This window comes from Staurois parvus, unplaced genomic scaffold, assembly GCF_062004578.1.
Source record: "Staurois parvus isolate SC_StPar_1 unplaced genomic scaffold, SC_StPar_1.0 ptg000761l, whole genome shotgun sequence".
In the NCBI taxonomy this organism is placed as follows: Eukaryota; Metazoa; Chordata; class Amphibia; order Anura; family Ranidae; genus Staurois; species Staurois parvus.
In genome coordinates, this window is record NW_028318557.1 from 1,373,940 (window position 1) to 1,397,475 (window position 23,536).

The 23,536-nt window shown below is 40.0% G+C and overlaps 1 protein-coding gene across 1 annotated transcript in view; it reads right to left on the reverse strand.

Annotated features, from left to right (window-relative positions):
- The window catches only part of PHF11 (PHD finger protein 11), a gene marked incomplete at its 5' end in the record, with an annotated part of 75,037 nt that extends 52,441 nt beyond the window's left edge, over positions 1–22,596 (reverse strand). The window contains 4 exons of the mRNA XM_089654377.1: positions 8,897–8,955; positions 13,179–13,231; positions 21,451–21,572; positions 22,501–22,596. Coding sequence (XP_089510503.1) covers positions 8,897–8,955; positions 13,179–13,231; positions 21,451–21,572; positions 22,501–22,596 — 330 coding nt within the window. The remainder of the gene's footprint in view (positions 1–8,896; positions 8,956–13,178; positions 13,232–21,450; positions 21,573–22,500) is intronic.
- Positions 22,597–23,536: the final 940 nt, after the last annotated feature.

The window sequence follows — 23,536 nt, forward strand, 5'->3', positions numbered from 1 at the left end:
CCTATTTGGAGAAAGGAGCCGGTGTTGAAGTGCAGATCCCTGCGGGGAGATTACAATGTGAGCAGTTGTTTGGAGTGATACTTACCTGGAGGATCTGTGAGAGGGATCCTAACAAATGCTTTGACTCGCAAGGGTCGAATCCTTAAGGTGAGAGGCTGATTCAGCCGCTGTTCGGACGAGTTCAACTATCAACTCACTTTTATACACAAATATCAGCACAAGTGTTTTGTGTTCACCTGAGTGCGACCATTTTTATGTTTGGACTTTATATACACGGAAATATTAATTTTTTATGTTTAGGTGCATGTACAGAGTTCACATATTTGCATGTTTTGATTTTCTTCACTTTATGGGGTTTATGTATATGTGTTAATACACATTGTTGTTGTGTGTAATATGTATATATATATATATATATATATATATATATATATATATATATATATATATATATATACACACACACACACATACATACATACACACACACACATTCACAATGAGCACGTAATATTCTTTAATGATATGATTATGTTCACTTTAGTTAATTAGTTTGTATCACATATATGCTTTATGTGCATGATTTCACATTAGTGGATATAAATTTTTTATTTATTCATTAGGTATTTTGGTTCACATGTATATGTTAATTTAAGTGAGTAGCGCTACATTGGTTCCACATGTTTATAAAAAATAAATAGTAAACTGAAAGTTGGTTATAAATTTAGGCCAAAATGTATTCTGCTACATGTTTTTGGTAAAAAAAAAACCCCAATAAGTGTATATTGATTGCTGTGTGTGAAAGTTATAGCGTCTACAAACTATGGTATAGATACTGCAATTTACGCCATTTTTTTGCTATACAGCGCTGCGCTAGTTTAATGGACAATTGCACGGTCATGCAATACGGTACATAAATTAAATTTACATCCTTTTTTTTCCCCACAAATTGAGCTTTCTTTCGGTGGTATTTGATCGCCTGTGTGGTTTTTATTTTTTAAGCTATAGAAAAAAAGGTTGACAATTTTGAGGAAAAAAAAACAATATTTTGGACTTTTTGCTATAAAACATGTCCAGTAAAAAAAAATTAAAAATCAAATTTAGTCATAAATTTCTGCCAAAATGCATTCTGCGACATGTCTTTGCTAAAAAAAAAACCCCAATACGTGTAAATTAATTGGTTTACGTGAAAGTTATAGCTTTTACAAATGAAAAAAAAAAACATACCAGTATATATACCGCCATTTGTAAACGCTATAACTTTCACGTAAACCAATTAATTTACTCGTATTGAGATTTTTTAGCAAAAGCATGTAACAGAATACATTTTGCCATTTATGACAAAATCAGATTTTTTTTTACTGGACTAAAACTCAAAAAGTCAAAAATATTTTTTTTTTTCTCTAAATTGTTGGTTTTCCTTTTTTTTCTATATAAAACGCAAAAAAAAAAAATAAAAACCCGTAAAAGGTGATCAAATACCACCGAAAGAATGCTCAATTTGTGAGAAAAAAGGACGTAAATTTCATTTGGGTGCAGCGTTACATGACCGTGCAATTGTCAGTTAAAGTAACAGCGCCGTAACACAAAAAAAGGCCTGGTCAGGAAGGGGGGGGAATAAATTCTTTAGGAGGGCAAGTGGTTAAATTTATATTTCAGCAGTTACATCCGGCTTTCCATGCCTAGCAAATGATGTCATACATCTCAGAAGTCTTCAGAAGGGAATAAGGAGATTTCTTAGCGAAGTACACCCTCCTGCCTGCATGCCTGAGCATGCAGATGGATTCCAAGATGTAAATGCTACATGAATCTTCTGCTCTTACTCAAGATGGCCACAGCCAAAAATGCTAGGCGGGGTTGTTTTTAATATGATTCCTCAACAAAACAAAGTGGATGGATAGGGGAGTTTGCTTTAAATATTAAAAAAATAATTAAACAGTGTTTTTGGTTTGTGATGCAGTGAAGTTCCACTTTAACCACTTGCCCTCCAGAGGATTTACACCCCCCCCCCCCCTTCCAGAGGCCATTTTTTGCATTACGGCGCTGCATAACTTTAGAAGACAATTGCGCAGTCATGCAACCCTGAACCCAAATGAAATTTGCGTCCTTTCTTTTCCCAACGAATAGAGCTTTCGGTGGTATTCGTTCGCCTGTGTGGTTTTTATTTTTTGCGCTAAAAAAAAGTGACAATTTTAAGAAGGAAAAAAAAACAAAACAGATTTTTGACTTTTTGCTATTAAACATGTCCAGTAAAAATTAAAAAAAAATCTAATTGTTTCATAAATTTAAAAATGTATTCTGCTACATGTCTTTGCTACAAAAAACTGCCAATACGTGCAAGTTAATTGGTTTACGTGAAAGTTATAGCGTTTACAAATGGTGGTATATATACTGGGCTTTTTTTTTTACTAGTAATTAGCGACTTATAGCGGGACTACGGTGGGAATTCTGACACGGGGGGAACTGACTTGGTACCACTGACAACCCCAGTGACACCAATACAGTGATCAGTGCTAAAAAAAAAGAAAAAAAGCACTGCACTGTGCTAATGGAACTGAGCAGGAAGGGGTTAACATATGGGGTGATGAAAGGGTTAACTGTGTGCCATTTTACTATCTGGGCTGTGTTTCTGGTTCACTCTAAGCACATTGCTTTGCATGGCTGTGCTATGCACAGCCATGCAAAGCAGTGTGCAGGAGCTGACAGGGGAGAGAACTGTTTTGTTAACAAACGGTTCTCCCCCCCCATCGGAGATCCTCAGCTATCAATGGGTGCCGGCGAGTAATCACCGGCCGGGACCCGGAGATTGACAGCCGAGGCCGCAAATGGCAGCGCAGGTAGGGCGTGCACCCTCTACCCGGAAATGTAAAATCATTATATATATATATATATATATATATATATATATATACACACACACACACATATATATATATATATATATACACACACACACATATACATATATATATATATACACACACACACACATATATATATATATATATATATATATATATACACACACACACATATACATATATATATATACACACACACACACACACATATACATATACATATACATACATACACACACGTGATATTTCACATCGCTGCCGCCCTGTAGCAGTATTTCTGCTATAGGGCGGCACTAAACCGGTTAATTATTGAATTTTGTTACAGACCACAACAGTGTTAATGAGGAGGTGGAGACTCAGCTCCTGGCACAGATACCAAGGGCTGGGGCAGTGAGAATGATGGTGGGTTTTAACTACTCTGAAATCGACTGGCGCAATGGCACTGCTGGAACAGTAAAAGGATGTACATTTTTAGACCTCTTACAAAACAGTTTTATGTCATAGTTTATAGATGCCCCTACTAGAAATGATGCTCTGCTGGACCAGGTAGTCCTAAATCTGCAGATTATATTACTAATGTTCATACAGAAAAAGAACATCTGGAGTAGCAGTGACCATAACATGATTTAATTTAATGTAAGCTGTAAACAACAAGCACAGACTAAAAAGATAAAAATCACCTAATCTTACAAGGCTACATTTTCTAAAGCAGAGGTATGATCCTCAAAATTCAGACTGGGAGAGAATATTGTCATGAAAGAAGACAAAACAGAAATGGGAAAAATGCTTCACTTTGTATGCAAAACACACTGCAAAATATATTCCCACCGGCAACACATTTAAAAGGCTAAAAATGTAATCTATGTGGCTCATGTGCAAAGTTTAAAAAAATCTAAAAAATGAATGAACATTATCATTTAATTGTTTCAAAAATAAAACAGAATATATAAAGAGGAAATCAAGGTAACAAAAATTCAAAACGATGACAGATTGCAGAACAAACTCCCCAAATATTCTTAATATATATTAACAGTAAAAAGGTCAGCTCTGAGTTTGTGACCGGGGACAAAGAGGAGGCAAATTTTTTAAATACCTTCTTAAGCTCTGTGTATACAAAGGAAAAAAGGGGGAGCTTAACTCCATAATAGAGATAGTATTGACACATCCCTGAAAGAACTCCGATCAAATTAATATTTTTGATAAAATAAAGGTGAATAAAGCACCTGGACCAGTTGGCATACACCCAAGTGTCCTCAAAGAGTTGAGGTCTGTTATTACAAAGCCATGGATTCTAATTTTTAGAGGCACTTTAATCACTGGTGTGGTACCACTGGATTGGTGCAAAGGGATCCAAGTCTTTACCTACAGGTATTGATTAATTTGTGTGAAAGTTATAGCATCTGAAAACTATGGTGTATATATACTGGGTGGGAACTGACTGACAGGACATCACTGATCAGTGATAATACTATACACTGTCACTGTACTGACACTTACTGGGACGGGATTAACATCTCAGGGTAATCAAGGGGTTAAGTGTGTGTCTAACAAGTGTTAATGTGAGTATTATGTGCTTTTTACTAAAAAGCTCTTTGTTCCTCCTTCCTGCTTTGCCTTCAGATGAAGAGACTGATCCCATTGTACAGAGCCCTGTGTTATTTGTCTTGCCTGTGACTGAACACAGCCAATCAGCAGGTCCTGGCCATGAATCGTTAGCTGGGACCTGTTGACAAAATTCTGCTGTGTCTAATCACAGCGCCCTGTACCCGAAAGAGGCCAGCAACGTACAGGTGCATTGCTGTGCCTGTAAAAGCTGCCCATCTGCAGTACAAAGTGGGTGTGGGCGGTCCTGAAGAAGGTAAAGTATACAGGCTTAGAATATTCTGTTTTTAATGGATAGAAAGCTTGATAAAAGACTGAAGAAAAAAAAAAAAAAGACAAAAAAAGAAGAAGAGTAGTGATAATGATTCATATTCTAAATGGTCGAAGGTTATTGGTGATGTACCCCAAGGTTCAGTGCTGGGACCCTTACTCTTTATTTATAAAGGATATAGAGCTTTGGATTAACAGTACCATTTCAGTGTTTGCAGATGACATCAGGCTATGTAGTGGAATAACATCCTTACAGGAAGTCTAGAACTTACAGGCCGAACTTAATGCATTATTGAATTAAACATGTGACAAATGAAGTTTAAAGGAGAAGTACAGCCAAAGTGATTTTGGCTGTACTTCTGTGGATCACAGGAATGCAGTTCGTTCGACACTCTACACTCCTGTGACCCGGTTTCAGTTGACAATGGAGTGATACCTGCTGTCAGCTGACATCACTCAGCCGGTCCAAGCTGGGGAAAGATCCTGACTTTAAAGCAGCTGTAAGAACTTAGCAATCAGAGGTCATGTGACCGCCAAGTTCTCAACCATAGAGCCGATGCTGCATCCACCTACCTTGTTTCCCCGTAAATAAGACACTGTCTTATATTTATTTTATCTCAAGAAGACACACTATGGCTTATTTTCAGGGGATGTCTTATTTTTATTAAGTATGGTACGTATGGTAAGTATGGGGAGCAGTAGCTTTACTGGTGTTTGTGGGGGGTGAGAGAGACCCACAGACTGTTGCTGGTTGGTGCTGGGGGAGAGAGACCCACAGTGCTGAGTAAAACAGCAGGCACAGCTTTACTTCTTCCCCGAGGACACACAATACGGTACCTAAAGCAGAGTGTCCTGCTCCTCACTTCACTGAGGAGACTTTTAACTTTCACTTTCTACCTCTTCACTGTCTCCCTCTATGAATCAGCTTGCAGCACGCACAGAATGACCGGGTGCTGACCTTATTGATGGGGCTGCCCGTAACCTCTCTGTTCACCTCCGAGATAGCAGCTGTCACAATGGGGGAGATGAGAAGGGCTGCCCGTCCATCACTATGTCTTATATTTGGGGTATGGCTTATATTGCGAAATGCTTAGAATTCCTGCTACGGCTTATTTTATGGGTATGTCTTATTTTTGGGGAAACACGGTAGATAAGTATGATTTAACCAGTTGCCCTCCACCCTATAACAAATACTGCTACAGGGCTGCGCAAAGTCATGTATATATACAAGATTTGCATTTCCAGGTAGGGGACACGCACACGACACCCTACCTGCGCCACCATTGGCGGCTACAGATGTCAATCACCGGGTCCCGGCAGGAGATTCTCCACTGGTACCTGGCAATCGCCGAGAAACAGTAACAGCGGAGAGATCGGTGTGTAAACAACACAGGTCTCTGTCCTGACAGCAATAACATGCGGCTTTCTATTTCTGCACAGCAGAGAAATACACAGCAGCATGTTTCCCAAGTAAAACACACACAGTTAACCCTTTGATTGCCCCAGATGTTAACCCCTTCCTGCCCAGTGTCATTAGTACAGCGTCAATGCTTTGTATTAGCACTGATCACTGCATTAGTGTCATTGGGATGTCAGTGGCAGTTAGTTCCCACCCAGTGTCAGAATGCCCGCCACAGTCCTGCTATAAGTCGCTGATTGACGCCATTACTAGTATTAAAAAAAAAAAAAATCCAGTATATATACTAACCATTTGTAAACACTATACCTTTCCCGTAAACCACTTAATTTACATGTATTGGGATTTTGTTTTAGCAAAGACATGTAGATGAATACATTTTTGGCTAAATTTATGAAGAAATTTGATTTTTTACAATTTTTTAATGGATATGTGTTATAGCAAAAAGTCAAAAATACTTATTTTTTTTCAAAATTGTCGGTGTTTATTTATAGCGCAAAAAATAAAAACCGCACAGGTGATCAAATACCACCGAAAGAAAGCTCTATTTGTGGGGAAAAAGGACATAAATTTCATTTCGTGCAGCATTCCATGACCACGCAATTGTCAGTTAAAGTAAAGCAGTGCCGTATCGCAAAAAATGGCCTGGTCAGGAAAAGGGGTAAATCCTCTGGAGGGTGGTTAAATAGAAAAAAAAAAAAAAAGTTCAGGATGGAGGACGGGAGCTGCCAAGTTAACTTTTCAAACTAATAAGCAAATGATTGCTTGCTTGGACCACCCTGCATCCTAGCAACCAATCACCTGCTGGTTAACTTAAAAGGTTACCTGAGGCAGCTCCCTCTTCCGCCCTCCGTCCAGAGATATGCTGCCTCCAGCTTTCCACTCCAGCTGTAAGGATGACAGCAGCACAGGCTGAAGGGAAGAACCAACTAAGTGGTGCGACCGCAGCAGTCCAGATGGCACAATGACCCCGACCAGGGTCCACCATTTAATGATCCCTAGAGGGTCGACAAAGCAGGGATGTGTTCACACTCTACTGATCCCCTACCTGTGGTCGAATGGTAGAAGTAGTTTTAGCCAGCTGAGTTGCACTTGTTCCTAAATTCACAAAATGTAACAGGATATCAACATTTATAGGTAATAAACACAAAAGAGTGTTGCTCCAAGGATGATCTGATTGCTTCCTGGGGGAACACGAAGCATATTTTTTCCTGCTGGAGCACATTAGACCATGCGTCATATGGCCTTTTTGCCTCTCTTCGGATCAACTGTAGAAATAGGATTGTGTATATGGAGGTTTTCATTTATTTATGTTTCCTATTGGTTGAACAGGATGGACGTGTGTCTTTTTCAAGCTGAATAACTCTGTAGCTATGTAAGAGGGTGATGTGGAAAGCCTATAACCTCTGAGCTGTGCAGGACGAGTGGCTATAGCCAGGAGGTCATAGAGAATCTCAGGTCTTGCACTAAGCCTGGGCAATTGGCGAGAGACCATCTGAAGAAGCCACAAGATACACAGAGGGCAATTTATCAAAACAGGGCCATCCTGAATCTGGAACAGCTGTGCATGATAACCAATCGGCTTCTTTCATTTTCAAAGCTTAACTGGACAAGATGAAGATAGAAGCTGATTGGATGTCATGCACAACTGCTCCAGATTCTGACTGCTCCAGTTTTGATAACTTCCCCTAATTTTTTGCAAGTATGCATGCACTATTTTTATCTTGCAATTTTATAATGTTTGCATAAAAAAAACAAAAAACCCTTAGTTCTGCTTTAACCACTTCCAGTCCGGACACTTTTACCCCCTTCTTGTCCAGGCCAATTTTCAGCTTTCAGCGCCATCACACTTTGAATGACAATTGCGCGATCATGCAACATTGTACCCATATGAATTTTTTAGCATTTTTTTGAGACAGAAAGCTTTATTTTGGTGGTATTTATTCACCACTGGGATTTTTATTTTTTTTGCTATGTAAATGAAATGTCCAAAAATTTTTAAAAAAGTGTTTTTCTTCTAAAATGTTGCAAATAAATAATATTTCATCATAAATCTTGGCCAAAATGTATTCCGTTATCTTTTTAGTAAAAAAAAAAAAACTCAAAATTAGTTTATAACCAAAAATTATCATTTTTAAACATTTTTTTTTACATTTTTATATTATTATTTATGGGGTTTTTTTTGTTTTGTTTTTTTACATACTGTCACCCTAGCAGTTCTGTACTACTTGTCGGGGTGATGAGTTTTTTTTTTTACACCTATAAAAGGCTGTAAAAGCAATCATTTCTCCTTCTCTCTGGCTGCATTCTTGCAGCCAGTGAGAACTACTGTGTGAGCTGTGATTGGTCACAGCTTATCACATGGTACAAGGTTGTTGTGAATAGCCTTGTACCATGTGACCTCTGTGATCATTCACAGATTTCACACGCAGTAAGCAATGATGTCAGAAGTGACATCTTGCTTACTACTCTGCATGTGATCACTGATTGGCTAATCAGTGATCACATGATCGGGACCTCGCACGGTCCTGTCCGACGATCGGTGTTCCACTGTGTCCAGAGGACACAGCGGGCACCGTATTGCGGTGCTGAGCGCTCCCAGGGAGTGCGCATAAGCAGGGGGCGTGGAGGCCGTTTATAAACGGCCACCGGACCCTGCACTGCCAGCGTCCGGCCATTTATATACAACGCCCGGACGGGAAGTGGTTAAAAAGGTGAAAAAACTGACCACTGCAGTGATTTTTACCAGCATTTCGTTGTCATATGATGTGGATGGACCATCAGATGTTCTGGATCTTTCAGTTTCTGAAAGAGTGTAAAACATTTCTGGTTAAAAGTGCAAAGCTTTTTACATGACAAACCTAAAAAAATTAGTTATTATAACAAAAACATGTTTATCATGACAACAAAATCAAAAGTACTGCCATTAGCCTACTGTAGTAGCAACCAACTAACCACTGGCAATTCCTATAATATCAATCACCAATATGCGGTCACCAAGCTAGGCACCAATTAAGATTATTATAAATATCGATGACCATCTGAGATGGAAATAAGAAAGTGTTGGATATGTCAAAAACATTACTACAGGAATGCTAAGGGAGAGATTTACTAAATTTGGAGCACTCAGAATCTGGTATGGTAGCCATTCAGCTTCTAACTTCAGCTTGTTCAGTTAAGCTTCGATAATAAAACCTGGAAGCGGATTGGTTTCTATGCAGAGCTGCACCAGATTTCACACCATACAGTTTTAGTAAATAACCCCCCCCCCCGCATGACTTTAAATAGTTCATTTGAGTCAGCTTGACCCAAACAAAATTTAAAGTCACAGTATTCCTGGAGACTGTTAAGACTTTAAAATTTGTCATCACTTTTAATGCTAATCACAGGGAATGCAAATATCCCCTATAACTTCAATGGGCATTGCCATATATTCTTTTTTAAGAAATCTGGGGTCTATCAGACTCTAGATATCTCCTCTGCCCTTACATTATCTAATCAAACCAAGATCGGTGTGATCAGATGCTTTCCCAATTTACAAATGGCACGGTTTATATCATGTGAAACTGAAGTGATGAAATGCTAGTAGCTTCCGATTTCTACGACTATAGAGATGATTGGCACCATTCCGGTCTCTAATCAGCTCTATGGTTAGCTTGCAGAAACACCGGCTGCATTCTCAGGTTCCCCCGATAGCACAGGACTGCCCAAGAAGGCCTTGGAAGGCAGCGGGGGAGGGTGGGCATCATCTCCTGCTGCTTGTAAAAGCAATCCAGCAGCTAAATTAGCCACTAGTATTTTACATGAAAGCCGATCGCCAGCTGAAAAAAAACGATACCAGGATGATGACTGCAGCTACAGGCATCATCCAGGTATAACCACAAAGTCCAGTGATGTACCAGTACAATCGCTGATCCTTGTTTGGTGTATATTTTTTTTGCAGCCTGTGGACTGAATGAAAAAAAGAGAAGAAATCTCTGCCAGAAAATGTGTGTGGTATGCCCACCATTAGAATATACAGCCCTGCATCCACCGACTTCTAATGGTGGGCACACATAAAATGTGCCATAAAATATATATGCCGAAGCATAGGGGCCATCCACCCACTGGCCACCCCAGGTCCCCATGCTTTGGCATATATGCTCTTTTTTTTAATGGCGGATGAGAAATCTTATCCAACAGCACTGCACACACCTACATATGTATATTCTGAGAACAAGTTCCTGTTGCTGTCAGAATAAACAGGTCGGTGCTGCAGCTGAATGGCATTCCTGAAAAGAAAACAACAATGGTTAACAAAATAAAAACAGTAAAATTGTAACAGTAGAACAGTAACAACAACAAAAAACTATAACTATTTTTGGCTTTTGACATTTTTAATTTTGGGGGGGGGTTCATACTTTTCATTTTTGTTTTTTTAAACTTTAACTTTTTAAAACAGATTGTGGGGTTTCTCCAAATGCAATATCCAGTTTCCTGACTACCTCTTTCAAGACCCTGTGTAAATATGTGCCCTGAACTGTGCCGTGCTGTATCCTATACTAATACTCCACTAGTGTGTGGTAGTGACGGAAGCAGTCCTTGAGGCAAAGACCAGGTTGGCCAGGACAGAAGGGACAAACAAAGTGGGTGTCATGCCTATTTCCAAGTCTGCTACAGACACAACATCTTTTTTTGGGGTGTCCTTTGGGTTGGGGTACCAGGAATGGCATTGGGAAAATGCCTCTCATGCAGCCAGCTAACTGCATCTGGGTTGGGGGTTTGGGCTACAACACCTTCTGGATACAAAACGGCCATGATGATCTCTTCCTGGTATTTTAGGAAGGATCCACTTCGTCCAGTTGCTTTTTAAAAGCACAAAAGCATTATACAGAGCCAACTGAAATAAATAAAACAGACACTTTTTTGTACCAGCATCTGGCTTTTTGGGAAACTAAGTACGGCTTTATCATCTGGTTGTTGAAGTCCACCCCTCCCATGTTAATGTTATAGTTGTGGACACAGAGGGGCTTCAACAACACCAGCTGCCATGGCAATTTGGATGGTCGTGTCTGTGTGAATGGAAGACAGGACGAAAACATCCCATTTGTCCTTGCACTTCACTATGAGCAATTCCTCATTTCTCAAGGAGGCTTTTTCCCCTTAAGACAGGTATTTACAAGCTGTCGGGGGATGCCCCGGCGATTAGGTCACACGGTGCCACATGCGCCAATTCCAAGATTGTACAAATGTCTAAATAGTGACATGCTTGAATAAAAATTGTCCACGTATAAGTGGTACCCCTTATGTAAAAAGGATGACACCAAGTCCCAAACTATCTTGCCACTGCTCCCCATGTAGTCTGGGAATCCCGGGGGCTACACGTGACTCTCTTTTTCCTCGTAAAACCGAAACGTATATCTATAGCCTGTTGCCCTCTCACAGGTCTTATACATCTTGAGCCATATCTGGCACGTTTGCTGGAGAGAAATTATTTGAATGCAAGGCGACCAGAAAAATTAATGAGGGACTCATTAATGCAGATGTTTTGCTGGGGAGTATAGACATCTGCAAATTTTTGGTTAAAATGATTTACGAGGGGCCGAATTTTGTGGAGCCGGCCAAATTCAGAGTCACTCCGAGGATGACAGAGTGTGTTGTCGTTGAAATGCATAAAACACATTATACTCTCATATCAAAGCCTGGCCATGGCAGCTGAGAACACTGGCATATGATGAATTGGGTCTGTGGACAAATACAACCGCAATTCATTTTTTTTTTTTGTAATGCCCATGTTGAGGGTTAGGCCCAAAAAAACTTTAAATCCGGAAACCGTAATGGGTTTCCATGCGAATGGTCTGGCAAGGTTTAAATTTGAGTTGGCAGCAATAAATTGTTGCGCATATAAATTGCTTTGATGCACAATCAATGCATACAGATCTTCTGTGAAAAACAGCTCCAAAAAAATCAAGGGGAGTAGTTAAATTTGCTGTTTCCACCTGAATTCCGGGTTGGGCAGTGAATGGGGGAAGTAAGGGTGCTGCAGAATTTGTGGGCTGCCAATCGGGATTTGCAAGCACTTCTGGAAGGACACTAGAGACTCTACGGGCCTGTGTGCGAATTCTTGGTGGTTGCGGGACAATACTTGTGCTCACCACTGCACCAGCATGTACTGCACTTATGGGATTCGCCACGTCACCAAGTGATACTGCAGTGCTGGTATGTGAAAGACCAGGATGTACTAGGCTGCTGGTGCTCGCCAGTTCACCAAAAGGTAGAGTGGCACTAGTATTGGCACTCTGCTGCATAGGAGAGTCATCATGCGATCAACATCTCAGCAACCTGGGAACAGGGTTCGGGTATCTGATCTGATCTTAGCAGGGAGCTCTTTTCCATTGTCTGAGCCATCTGTCAGGGTGCTGCTGCTGTCTACCGGATCATATTCTGAGGCTGATAGTGTCAGGGAGTCTTCGCCTTAGCTCTCACCTGACATGCTCAGACTCCTGCAGGCCTCTTCACTAGAGTACCTTTCGTTGGACATTTTGGTGACTAAATTTATAGGTACCTAGTGCGACTCACAGGAAAAAAGAGAGCACCTGGCTGTCAGACTGCTTGAACCGCTACAACAAAAATTTACTGGCAAGTGCTAACAGAGATCAGGCCTGATTCTGTGAACACTGCGATTTCTTGTGCAATGTAACAAGTGACCGTGATCTAAGGACACTGCACTTGCTGGGGGAGAAGAGGGAGGTAAACGTAGGGGCTAAATGCAGGTGCTAGCAGACATAGGGGCTGATCCTGCTAACATTGTGTTTTTGGGGGACACTATATTAATGTGAACACTGGTATAGTACTGATCTGATCAAAGATATTGCCCTGTAGCAGTATTTCTGCTAAAGGGCAGCGCGGTTAAATAATAAGTGTGTTTGGGGGGGGGGGGGGGGGGGTTGGGGTAATTTGGTGGTGGCAAATATTATCATATTCTACAAAATGCAGAATTTCCAAATTTATAGCTTACGGCTGTCCATATAAACTGAAAACAAACATACCTTGTGCAGTATCGCTGTCCTTTTTTATATCTTTATGTTTCGAACAATAGACGCTATAAAAGAAATGGGACAATTAAACATAGATCATTTGTTTAAATGCCCCTTAGAACAGGGCAAACTTAGAGAAGGAAGAATAAACAACGCTGAAAATGGGTACCCAGCCATGTGAAGGAACTAATTATAAGTCTGTAAATGTTTAAAATTAGATGCAAGAGCATCTTATCTATGGAAGTTATATGGACAATAAAAAGGATGTGCTTACAGGCACTGACAGTCCCTGAACTGAATTTCCAAACTACTGAATAGTGTTACCCTGCATGTAAAGCTAGTGGTTGTCAGTCCAATGTATAGGCAAACATACTTAGACAATGAAGACATGGGCTTCCACACTTGTGAACAACAATAAAGACTGTTGCTTTACTAAAGACAACAAAGCTGTTCACTTTGCAAGAACTGTTGCACTTAGTAAGGGCATTTTCCCTAAGCTTAGTGAATATGGTGAAGCTCTACTGACTTCTATCACCCAATCGTGTCCATGCAAAATACTGCTTTTTTAATTTACCATGCGATTGGATATTCTTTGCAATGTGAATCTTCACCGTATTTACTAAGCTAAGGCAAAACTGCTTTGCAAATTGCAAATTCTCTAGCAAGGTGAACATTCTCTTTGCCTTCAGTAAATCAACCCCACTGTCCCTATTGATACCTCAAGGGCTCTTCTGTAAAGCAGCTTTACTCTGATAGGTCATGTTACTGGCAAATTGCAGGTTTTAAATTAGACTAAATTAAAAAAAAGTCAGTCTCAATCGTGAGCTGTGGGTGAGTGCAGGGAATCCTGGCTATGACATCCCTGAACATGGCTCCTTGCACTTACTATGTATGAATGCCAGGAATGGTGCAGATATCATTATGTCAGTGTCACACTCTGCAACATTCAGGACCTCCAACCACCAGCAGAAGCCTGAAGAAAAAGAGGACCCAGCAGTGAAACTTCAGTTAAAGGTAACTAATAAAACATAAAAACACAGCTGGGGACGTCGACATGCCACTATGGGTTTAGGGAGCCGGAGTTGCCCTATAATATCTGCAGATAACAGCATTTGTGACTGATCTCAGAAAAGTAACGACTACTGTATGTCGCAGCTAAACGCTTTCAAGTGTAGTTTAAATATTTGGGCTGGTGATAGGAATGCACAGATACCTGTATTGGTGATGATACCGAGCATTTTCATGAATACTCGTGAAAATGCTCCCAATACGTGAAACGGATACTTTGCAGTACAATACAAAATGTATGGAAGCAAATTGCACCACAAAGTTAGCAGGCAATTTGAACAGGGATGAGTCTCCTTACCAAATCGCATGTGGTGTCTCCACAGCTCCCGTGTGAACCCAGGCTTGTCATAGCCCGAGTTCACACAACAGCAGTGCAGGAAACCTCCCTGCACCAATCCTATGCTGTCAAAGGAGGGAAAGCTGGGGATTTTAAATCCCTGTGGCTCTCTCTCCTCTCAGTGCAGGGATGACAAAACAGGTTACATGGCTTTTGATTGGTCAGCACCACCACAGTGTCTAGCCGTACTGTCATCCCCGCAAGGAGAAGAGATAAAGCCACTGGGATTTCAAATCCCCAGACCTGTGAAGCAGCTTTCTTTTCTCTCCTTGCAGGGATGACAGCACGGGCTAGACGGCTTCTGATTAGACAGTCCCATGGTGGTGCAATTTCCATTTGTAACAGCTACTGTATGTCACAGCTAAACATTTTCTAGTGTAGTAAAAATATTTGGGCTGGCACTAGAGATGCACCGATACTGGTATACTGAGTATTTTTAGGAGTGCTCTTACTTGTGAAAATGCTTTCAATACATTTAACGATGCAATTTGCGTCAAATACAAAATGTATGGAAGCAAATTCTACCACAAAGAATAGCATGCGATTTAAACAGGAATGTGATTCCTGTCCAAATCTCATGTGGTTTCCCCACTGCTTCTTTGTGAACCCGGGCTTGGCATAGCCTGAATTTACACAAGAGCTTAAAGAATCCTTTTTCGTGAGTTTACCCTCTATTATAGGATTGACCCACGTAAATATAAAAACCACAGAAAGCATCAGTTTAAGCCCTACTTTAATCTCACAGCTTTTTATCTCTTTACTGTCTGGAATCCAAGAATGTTATGATTTTGACTGATTCAGGTCAGGAAATGCCTTAACCACTTGCCCTCCAGAGGATATGCCCCCCCTTCCTGACCAGGCCATTTTTTGCAATACGGTGCTGCGTTATTTTAACTGGCAATTGTGCGGTCATGCAATGCTGTACATAAATGAAGTTTATGTCCTTTTTTCCCACAAATAGAGCTTTCTTTCGGTGGTATTTGATCACCTGTGCGGTTTTTATTTTTTTCACTATAAACAAAAAAAGACCAAACAATTTTGAAAAAAAAACCTTTTTTTTTCAATTTTTGCTAAAAAACATATCCAGTAAAAAAATGTCCTCATTAAAATATGTTCTCCTGGGACACTACAGAATTAAAAAAACTCATTATACAGGGTTTTCTGCCAGATGTATATAGAAATTCCTCTTTCAAAATGGCGGCACGTGGCGTCGGCTTACCCTGCGCGTTACATCAGTACTTCTGAAGTCACGTGTTATTACGTAACGCGTAGGGTACGCCGATTACGTCAAGCTGTTAACCGATAGTCCACGTGCCGCCATTTTGAAAGAGGGATTTTCATATACATCTGGCAGAAAACACTGTATAGTGAGTTTTTAACCCAGTAGTGTCCCAGGAGGACAAAGTTTAATGTGAGTTGAACATATATCGTTTTAATAAAGGATGATTTTAGCAGAAATACTACACTATATTGAGCCTTTTATTTACATGGATATGGAGCGATCCAGATCGGCTTAAAAGTGCTGGCAAACAGTGGTGAAGATCTGTGTACCATTATACCCTCCCGAGTTAAAGGGAAAAGTGCAGTTTGACCTGTCATTATGGGTCAAACTTGGAGATGAGCGCAATAGTGTGTTGGAGGTGGAAGAGCACTAAGGGGTGACACAGGAGCACCGCACACATTTATGCAGCAGTGTGAGTACACTGGTTGACTTATAGTACAGCGGATTTAAAAAAGGGACAGTCCACCACTATAGAGACTGTATCCAGTCGATACTTTTTGTTGGTGTATTTGTATCACGGTATACAGGAAGTGTACCACACAGGTCCACGTGATGTGATTTAGGATTAAAAACAGAAAAAAAAAAAAGACAGATCACTATTAAAGATTTTTTTGTATTTGTGTGTACTGTGGTATATTTATAGCACTGGTTATATGCAGTCTCTATGGGAGTTTATAAGTATGCATTGGAAGATATCATGAGTAGCATATATTGACCCTCATGAGCACAGTATATTGATCATCACACATGCACATTTAAGACTGTAAGCACTATTATAATTATTTATTTATTGTTGCGCTGCATTTTCTTCATTTTAAGTGGGAACATATTATATGCTAGCTGCACATTTATTTATGAGCTTTTCATTGCGCTGAAGGTTTTCTATACACAATAAATTCAGTTCCTCTAATCTTTCCTCATAGCGGAGCTTCTCAATGCCTCTTATCAGTTTGGTTGCCCTTCTCTGTACTTTCTCCAGATCCCCAATTTTCTTTTTGTGAATTGGTGCCCAAAACTGAACTGTATATTCCAGATGAGGTGTTACCAATGATTTGTACTGGGGTAATATGATATCTCTCTCTCTGGAGTCTATACCTCTTAATACAAGAGGATTTTGCTCGCTTTAGAAACCGCAGCTTGGCATTGCATGTCATTATTAAGCTTGTGATCTACCAGAACTCCCAGATCCTTCACCACCATTGATTCCCCCAGTTGTACCCCCCCTAGTATGTATGATGCATGCATATTCTTAGCCCCCAAGTGCATAACCTTACATTTATCAACATTAAACCTCATTTGCCACATAGTTGCCCAATTAAACAGAGCATTGAGGTTGGCTTGTAAGTTGGAGACATCCTGTAAGGACGTTATTCCACTGCACAGCTTGGTGTCATCTGCAAAGACTGAAATGGGATTTTTAATCCCAGACTCTATATTGTTTATAAATATATTAAAAAGTAAGGGTCCCAACACTGAACCTTGGGGTACACCACTGACAACCCCAGACCATTCAGAGTATGGATCGTTAACCACTACTCTCTGAATACGATCTTTTAGCCAGTTTTCTATCCATTTACATACAGATTTTTCCAAGCCTGTAGACTTTACCTTATACATTAGCCGTGTGTGGGGAACTGTGTCAAACACTTTTGCAAAATCCAAGTATACCACATCCACCGCCACCCCTCTGTCCAAGTATACCACATCCACCGCCACCCCTCTGTCCAAGTATACCACGTCCACCGCCACCCCTCTGTCCAAGTATACCACGTCCACCGCCACCCCTCTGTCCAAGTATACCACGTCCACCGCCACCCCTCTGTCCAAGTATACCATGTCCACCGCCACCCCTCTGTCCAAGTATACCACGTCCACCGCCACCCCTCTGTCCAAGGTTTTGCTCACCTCCTCATAAAAAGAAAATCAGAAAAACGTCTGTCTTTCATGAATCCATGCTGTCTGTTGCTTAAAATATTTTTTTTCTCAGCAAGAACTCATCTATGTGGTCTTTTATTAAACTCTCCAGTATCTTCCCAACTATAGAAGTTAAACAAACAGGTCTATAATTACTGGGTAAAGATTTCGACCCCTTGTTAAATATTGACACCGCATTGGCCTTACTCCAATCCAGTGGTACTATGCCAGTCATTGAAGGAAAGAAATTTGCATAATCTATAGGCAGCCTAATGCAGGCCATAGATGGGTCGAAAATCGGCCGATTTGTCGGCCGAAAATAAAATCGGCCGATTTTCGGATCGTTAGTGGGCGATTTGGTCGGCCGTTTTTCGGTATTTTGGCCGTTTTTGTTTTTCGGTAAAGTTGGAAAAAAATCGGCCGATTTTGCCGATCGGCCGATTTTCGCGGCAATTAGTGGGCATGAGCAGTGACCTGCAAGAGGAAGACAAAAAGAAGAAGAGGAAGAGGATGAGGAAGAGGATGAAGAAGAAGAAGAGGAAGAGGATGAAGAAGAAGAAGAGGAAGAAGAGGATGAAGAAGAAGAAGAGGAAGAAGAGGATGAAGAAGAAGAAGAAGAGGATGATGAAGAAGAAGATGAGGATGAAGAAGATGAGGATGAAGAAGAAGAGGAAGAAGAGGATGAGGATGAAGAAGAGGATGAGGATGAAGAAGAGGATGAAGAAGAGGAAGAAGAAGAAGAAGAAGAAGAGGATGAGGATGAAGAAGAAGAAGATGAGGATGAGGAAGATGAAGAAGAAGAGGATGAGGATGAAGAAGAAGAGGATGAGGAAGAAGAGGATGAAGAAGAGGATGAGGATGAAGAAGAAGAAGAAGAGGATGAGGATGAAGAAGAAGAGGATGAGGATGAAGAAGAGGATGAGGATGAAGAAGAAGAGGATGAGGATGAAGAAGAAGAGGATGAGGATGAAGAAGTAGGATGAAAATAAGAAGAATTCCAGTCCAGCAAAAAGTATCTCTGCAGAGAGCTCCGCTATTTCTGACAGTTCTTTGACATTTACAGCGGTTGAAACATTGTATCTATTTGTTTCCGAATAAAAACATCTGTATCCTAAATGGAAACAAATAGATACAATGTTTCAACTGCTGTAAATGTGAAGGAACTGTCAGAGAACTGTCAGAAATAGCAGAGCTCTCTGCAGGGACACTTTTTGCCAGCTGTAGAAGGGATGAAAATCGGCCGATTTTTTTTACCATTGATGGTAACGTTGGCCGCTTGAACGACCGAATTTTCGTTTTTTAAAAGAAAAATCTGCCGTTTTTTCTCCCCATCTATGGCCTGCATAAGACTATGAAAATGGAGGTTGTTAGTACAATGATTCTCTGCCTTCATATGTATTTTTCAATTGGGCTTTACAAATTATAAAACTTAACAACAGTCTCTTTTTGGGTTGCTCTGGCTACGTGTTGGTTTCAGCCTGTAATGTATGATCAATGTTTCTAATATATATCCCATCCATTATTGTTAATGTATGAAAAAAACTTGAAAACCTGAATAAAAACCTGACAGTAAAAATTATAAACTTTAAAATAAAAATCATCCTATATCATAATAGTTTCTTTTCAGATTTGTTAAAATATTTACAATGTGGACCAGTTCAGGGAAAGTATGGTTTATGCACAGATTTTCCACCCTGTAAACTTCTCAGAAACCTAAACAATTCAGACTAACAATATTATAAAAAATAGACACAGGATACTGTCAATGAAAGCCATATGTCAAAACTACCAGTAGATGCAGAGTGTATGTGCACTGCAAAATACATTGCTTTACTTTGCTCCCTCTTTGTCTGTTAAATATACCAAAACACCTCCCCGATATGGAGAGGAGAGGGAGGTGCTATGTAGTCTAACATACTCCCTGTTCTAGGGCGAAAACACTGCTTAGAGTGGTAGTATTCCTTGGGCAAGAACTGTGTTAATAGCAGGATTAGTAGATTAAAAAGAAAGGGAAAAAAAAAAAAAAAAAGTGTATAAAAAAAAGGAAACAAAACCAATCACCACATCTAGGGACAAGGAAGCTGCAATACTATTTAATGGGTTACTTATTTATATTTTAAGCATATTTAACCTCCCTGACGGTATTTCCCGAGTGTAGCTCGGGGTAAAGGTTCAGTACCAAAAGCGGTAACCCCGAGCTACACTCGGGCTTACCATGCGGCGCTGCTCCGGGATCTGTTCTTTACTTACCTTGTCCTGCGCTCCTGCAATGTCCCTCCTGCAGTGTCCCCGGCAATGTCCTCCAGCAGATGCCGGCATTTGTCTTCTGGGTTCCATCCCTTGCAAGTGTCGGGACGTACGGGGACGGAACAGCGGGAAATTTGAAAATGACAAAGTGACATTCACTGAAATCATAGTAAAACATTACTGTATCATTTCACATACATTTTGTCCCGAGTGCTTTGTCCTGTGCCCTGCCTGCATTTTTACTGTTCTTTCTGCCTGGAAACTGAGAAATGTCCATAGCGTCCATTTAGGTCAAAAGCAGTTTTAGACCAGCTAGAGAACAGCGATAGTAAATTAGAACCACTTGCAGAATTGAGTGATGATTCGTGGGGAAATTCGTCATCAGACACTGAAACCGATTTTGCGACTTTGCTCAGTGATGTGCGAACTTGGCGCTATATTTCAAATTTCAGTGTTTTTGGTTTGATTATATTATTGAATTAAATTTACTATTATTTTTAATGATTATTTATTAAATTATAATTTATGTTTTCAAGTTTCAAATTGTAACATACCTGGGATGTTTACTAGACTCTTGTTCGGACAGATTTCAGCGAGTTATTCCTAAAAATTACAGGCCTACAATAAAAAAAATACATATTTCCATGCAAAAAAATGTACCACTTTGAGCACAGAAATATGGACATAATCAGACCGCTAGGGAAGTTAAACCCAATAAAAATCAACGTTTCCTGGAAAAACTCAAGCTTGGCACCTGCCCTTCTTATCTCACAGGAGTTGCGATTATTCCTTTCAACCAATAGGGATTTTTTGAGACAGGCTTCTTTCACATGGAACGAAGTCCGCTCCGAACAGCAGGAGATCTGTGAGTAGATTCCCTGCTGATCAGAGCTGAAATTGACAGATTTCATATCCATGCCCATACAGTTTCTGCCTAGAGGACACTAGTCAGCTCTATGGGCAGCCAGGTCTAAAACGGGCCTCACTGTCCGTTTACATTAGGCTACTTTCAATCCTTTCCACAAAAATGGAGGACACAATCCTTTTTCGGTTTTTCTTTTCTGGACCTGGAGGTAGGCGAGTATAAATGGGCACAAGTCTGTTTACATCCACCTTTCCATAGGGCTCCATAGACCTCCTGATCAGGTCTGTCTGAAAAAGCAGGTGGACCGGATCAGAATGCTTGTGTGAAAAAGGTCTAAGACTAACAAGAGAAGTCAAGATCTGCATATTTTAGTTGCCTTCTCTGGATCAACCAATCATTTTCACTACAGCTTTCACTGAAGCTAACCTTTACCAATGTATTTTTTTCATCATAATGATCAGGATAAAATTGGTCAGCTTTCTTTAACACCTATACTTCTACAACATATGAAAAGTTCTGTCTATCCATGTTTTCCAAAAAGTAAAGAATACAAGAACACAATGTAACTTACACATATCGCTCGCTGTCTCTAGTTCCTTTGTCTTTTTCCACACATACATAATGGTATGTTTTGTGACATCTTTTTATGTCACAACCAATAGTAGCTCCAGGTTGTTTACAGTATGAACATTTCTGCAAAATGAAGTAAAAAAATAATTGCCATTTAAATATAGCATAGAGACAAAAAAAAAAAAAGGAAGGAGGATAAGAGTTTCATGAAATCACCATGATGAAGTCTCACGGGGAGAGATTAAATTGGCGACACCACAGAGCTAACAGGTGCAACATTGTGGAAAGATACTATATTCTGTTACTAAAGCTAGACTGCAGCAAGGAATGGAAACCATAATCGTATTATTTATTAAATAAAATAACTTAGAACTGCAGTGATTGGTGGGAGTCTGGGCAGCTTGGGCCCTCCCACTGCTGCGAATGGTAACGTAATTTGGGTGGCTCATAGAAAAAAATGCAGAGGGTCATTCACATAAATGGTGGCTGCGGGCCACCATTTATGAAGGCATAGCAACCACTGGTCCAACGGAGAGAAAAGGAGAAGATGAAAAAGGGAATTATTCAATGACTGCTGCAGTAATTCAAAATAAGGAGTACAGAAAAATGCAAGGTAAGAGATCTAATATACACAAGTACAGTTACATATCTGCCCAAGAGTTCAGTTTTAAAGTGAAAATCCTCCTTAGACAGGCATGAAAAAAAAACTCACCATTAAAATAACCTGATCTCAAATTATTTATACTTTATTAACCATTGAGAAATATTTGAAAACCATCGAGTCAAATGGGGGTCACAAAAGAGAGATGGGGTCATGAATACACAGAAGCAACTTCAATGAACGTGGTATATAGTCTTAATTTTTTTGTAGAAACCCAAAAATGTTTCCTGGACATTTTTTTTCCCTGGTAGTAAAAAAAAAAAACAAAAAAAAAAAACAAAAAAAAAAAAACACAACAACACACCACATACACAGGTAAGCAGCTTTATCAACAGAATTTTCTACCATCCTTGTGCTACGTGTGTATATATTTAGATATAGATTTCATACCATTTTTTTTCCTCTCTTAATCTCTGCTAGCACAGATGAAATATCAAATTCTGGTTCATCGTCAGACTCTGTTGTAATCACTTGTGGTGAGAAAATCTGAAACAAATAAATGAATACGTTGAAAAGAATATTTTAAAAAAGAAAAAAAAACAAAGCAAACCAAAAACACCTGTAATTTGGATTGTTTTGCTTATATTACTTCTTATAATTTTTAGTTTTGAGTGGAAAAAAGAAAACGAACAACAAAAATCCTGTCAAGCATTCATTGATGTCCATGGACTTGGGAAGAATTCCCTGAATTTTTGCCTTCAATACGACAACGTTATGCTAAATTCTGAACTAATACAAACTCTACTAATCACTATACCTTTATTTTTTTCTCTCTACCATTTTGGCTCTCACTTGATATCTTTCACTTGGGATAACAAGGCCTCCATACTCAATACTCCCTCCTCACCTTACCTAAGCAATGTAGAGGCATTGGTCTACTTGATCTCTTACTGTTTAAGGAAACCAAATGGTCTCATTTGCAGACACTAACAGACTTTATCATCACCCACTCCTGCTGAATATACCTGTTAGAGTGGAAAAGCATTGGAACCTCCTTCAGTCTTTACTTGTTGCCTGTACCCCCAATGACAGGACTTCCTCAATTCATGTCCCTGTGACACCCTGTGTCAAGGTGTCATTGGCATATGAGGGGAAGGTGAATCTCCCCAAAGATGTAGGTGGGAGAATCAATGCTGCGGTTGTTGATGATAAAGAACAAACATACTGCTCGTGTCCACACTGTCCATGAAAAAAGTCCATAGTGCTGTGAAAAAAAAAAGCGTTGTCCTACTCCACACTAATTGACCCAAACTAATTAAAATACTATATTGCCAAAAGTATTGGGACACCCCTCCAAACCATTGGATTCAGGTGTTTCAATCACCTCCATGGCCACAGGTGTATACAATCAAGCACCTAGGCATGCAGACTGCTTCTACAAACATTTGTGAAAGAATGGGTCGTTCTCAGGAGCTCAGTGAATTCA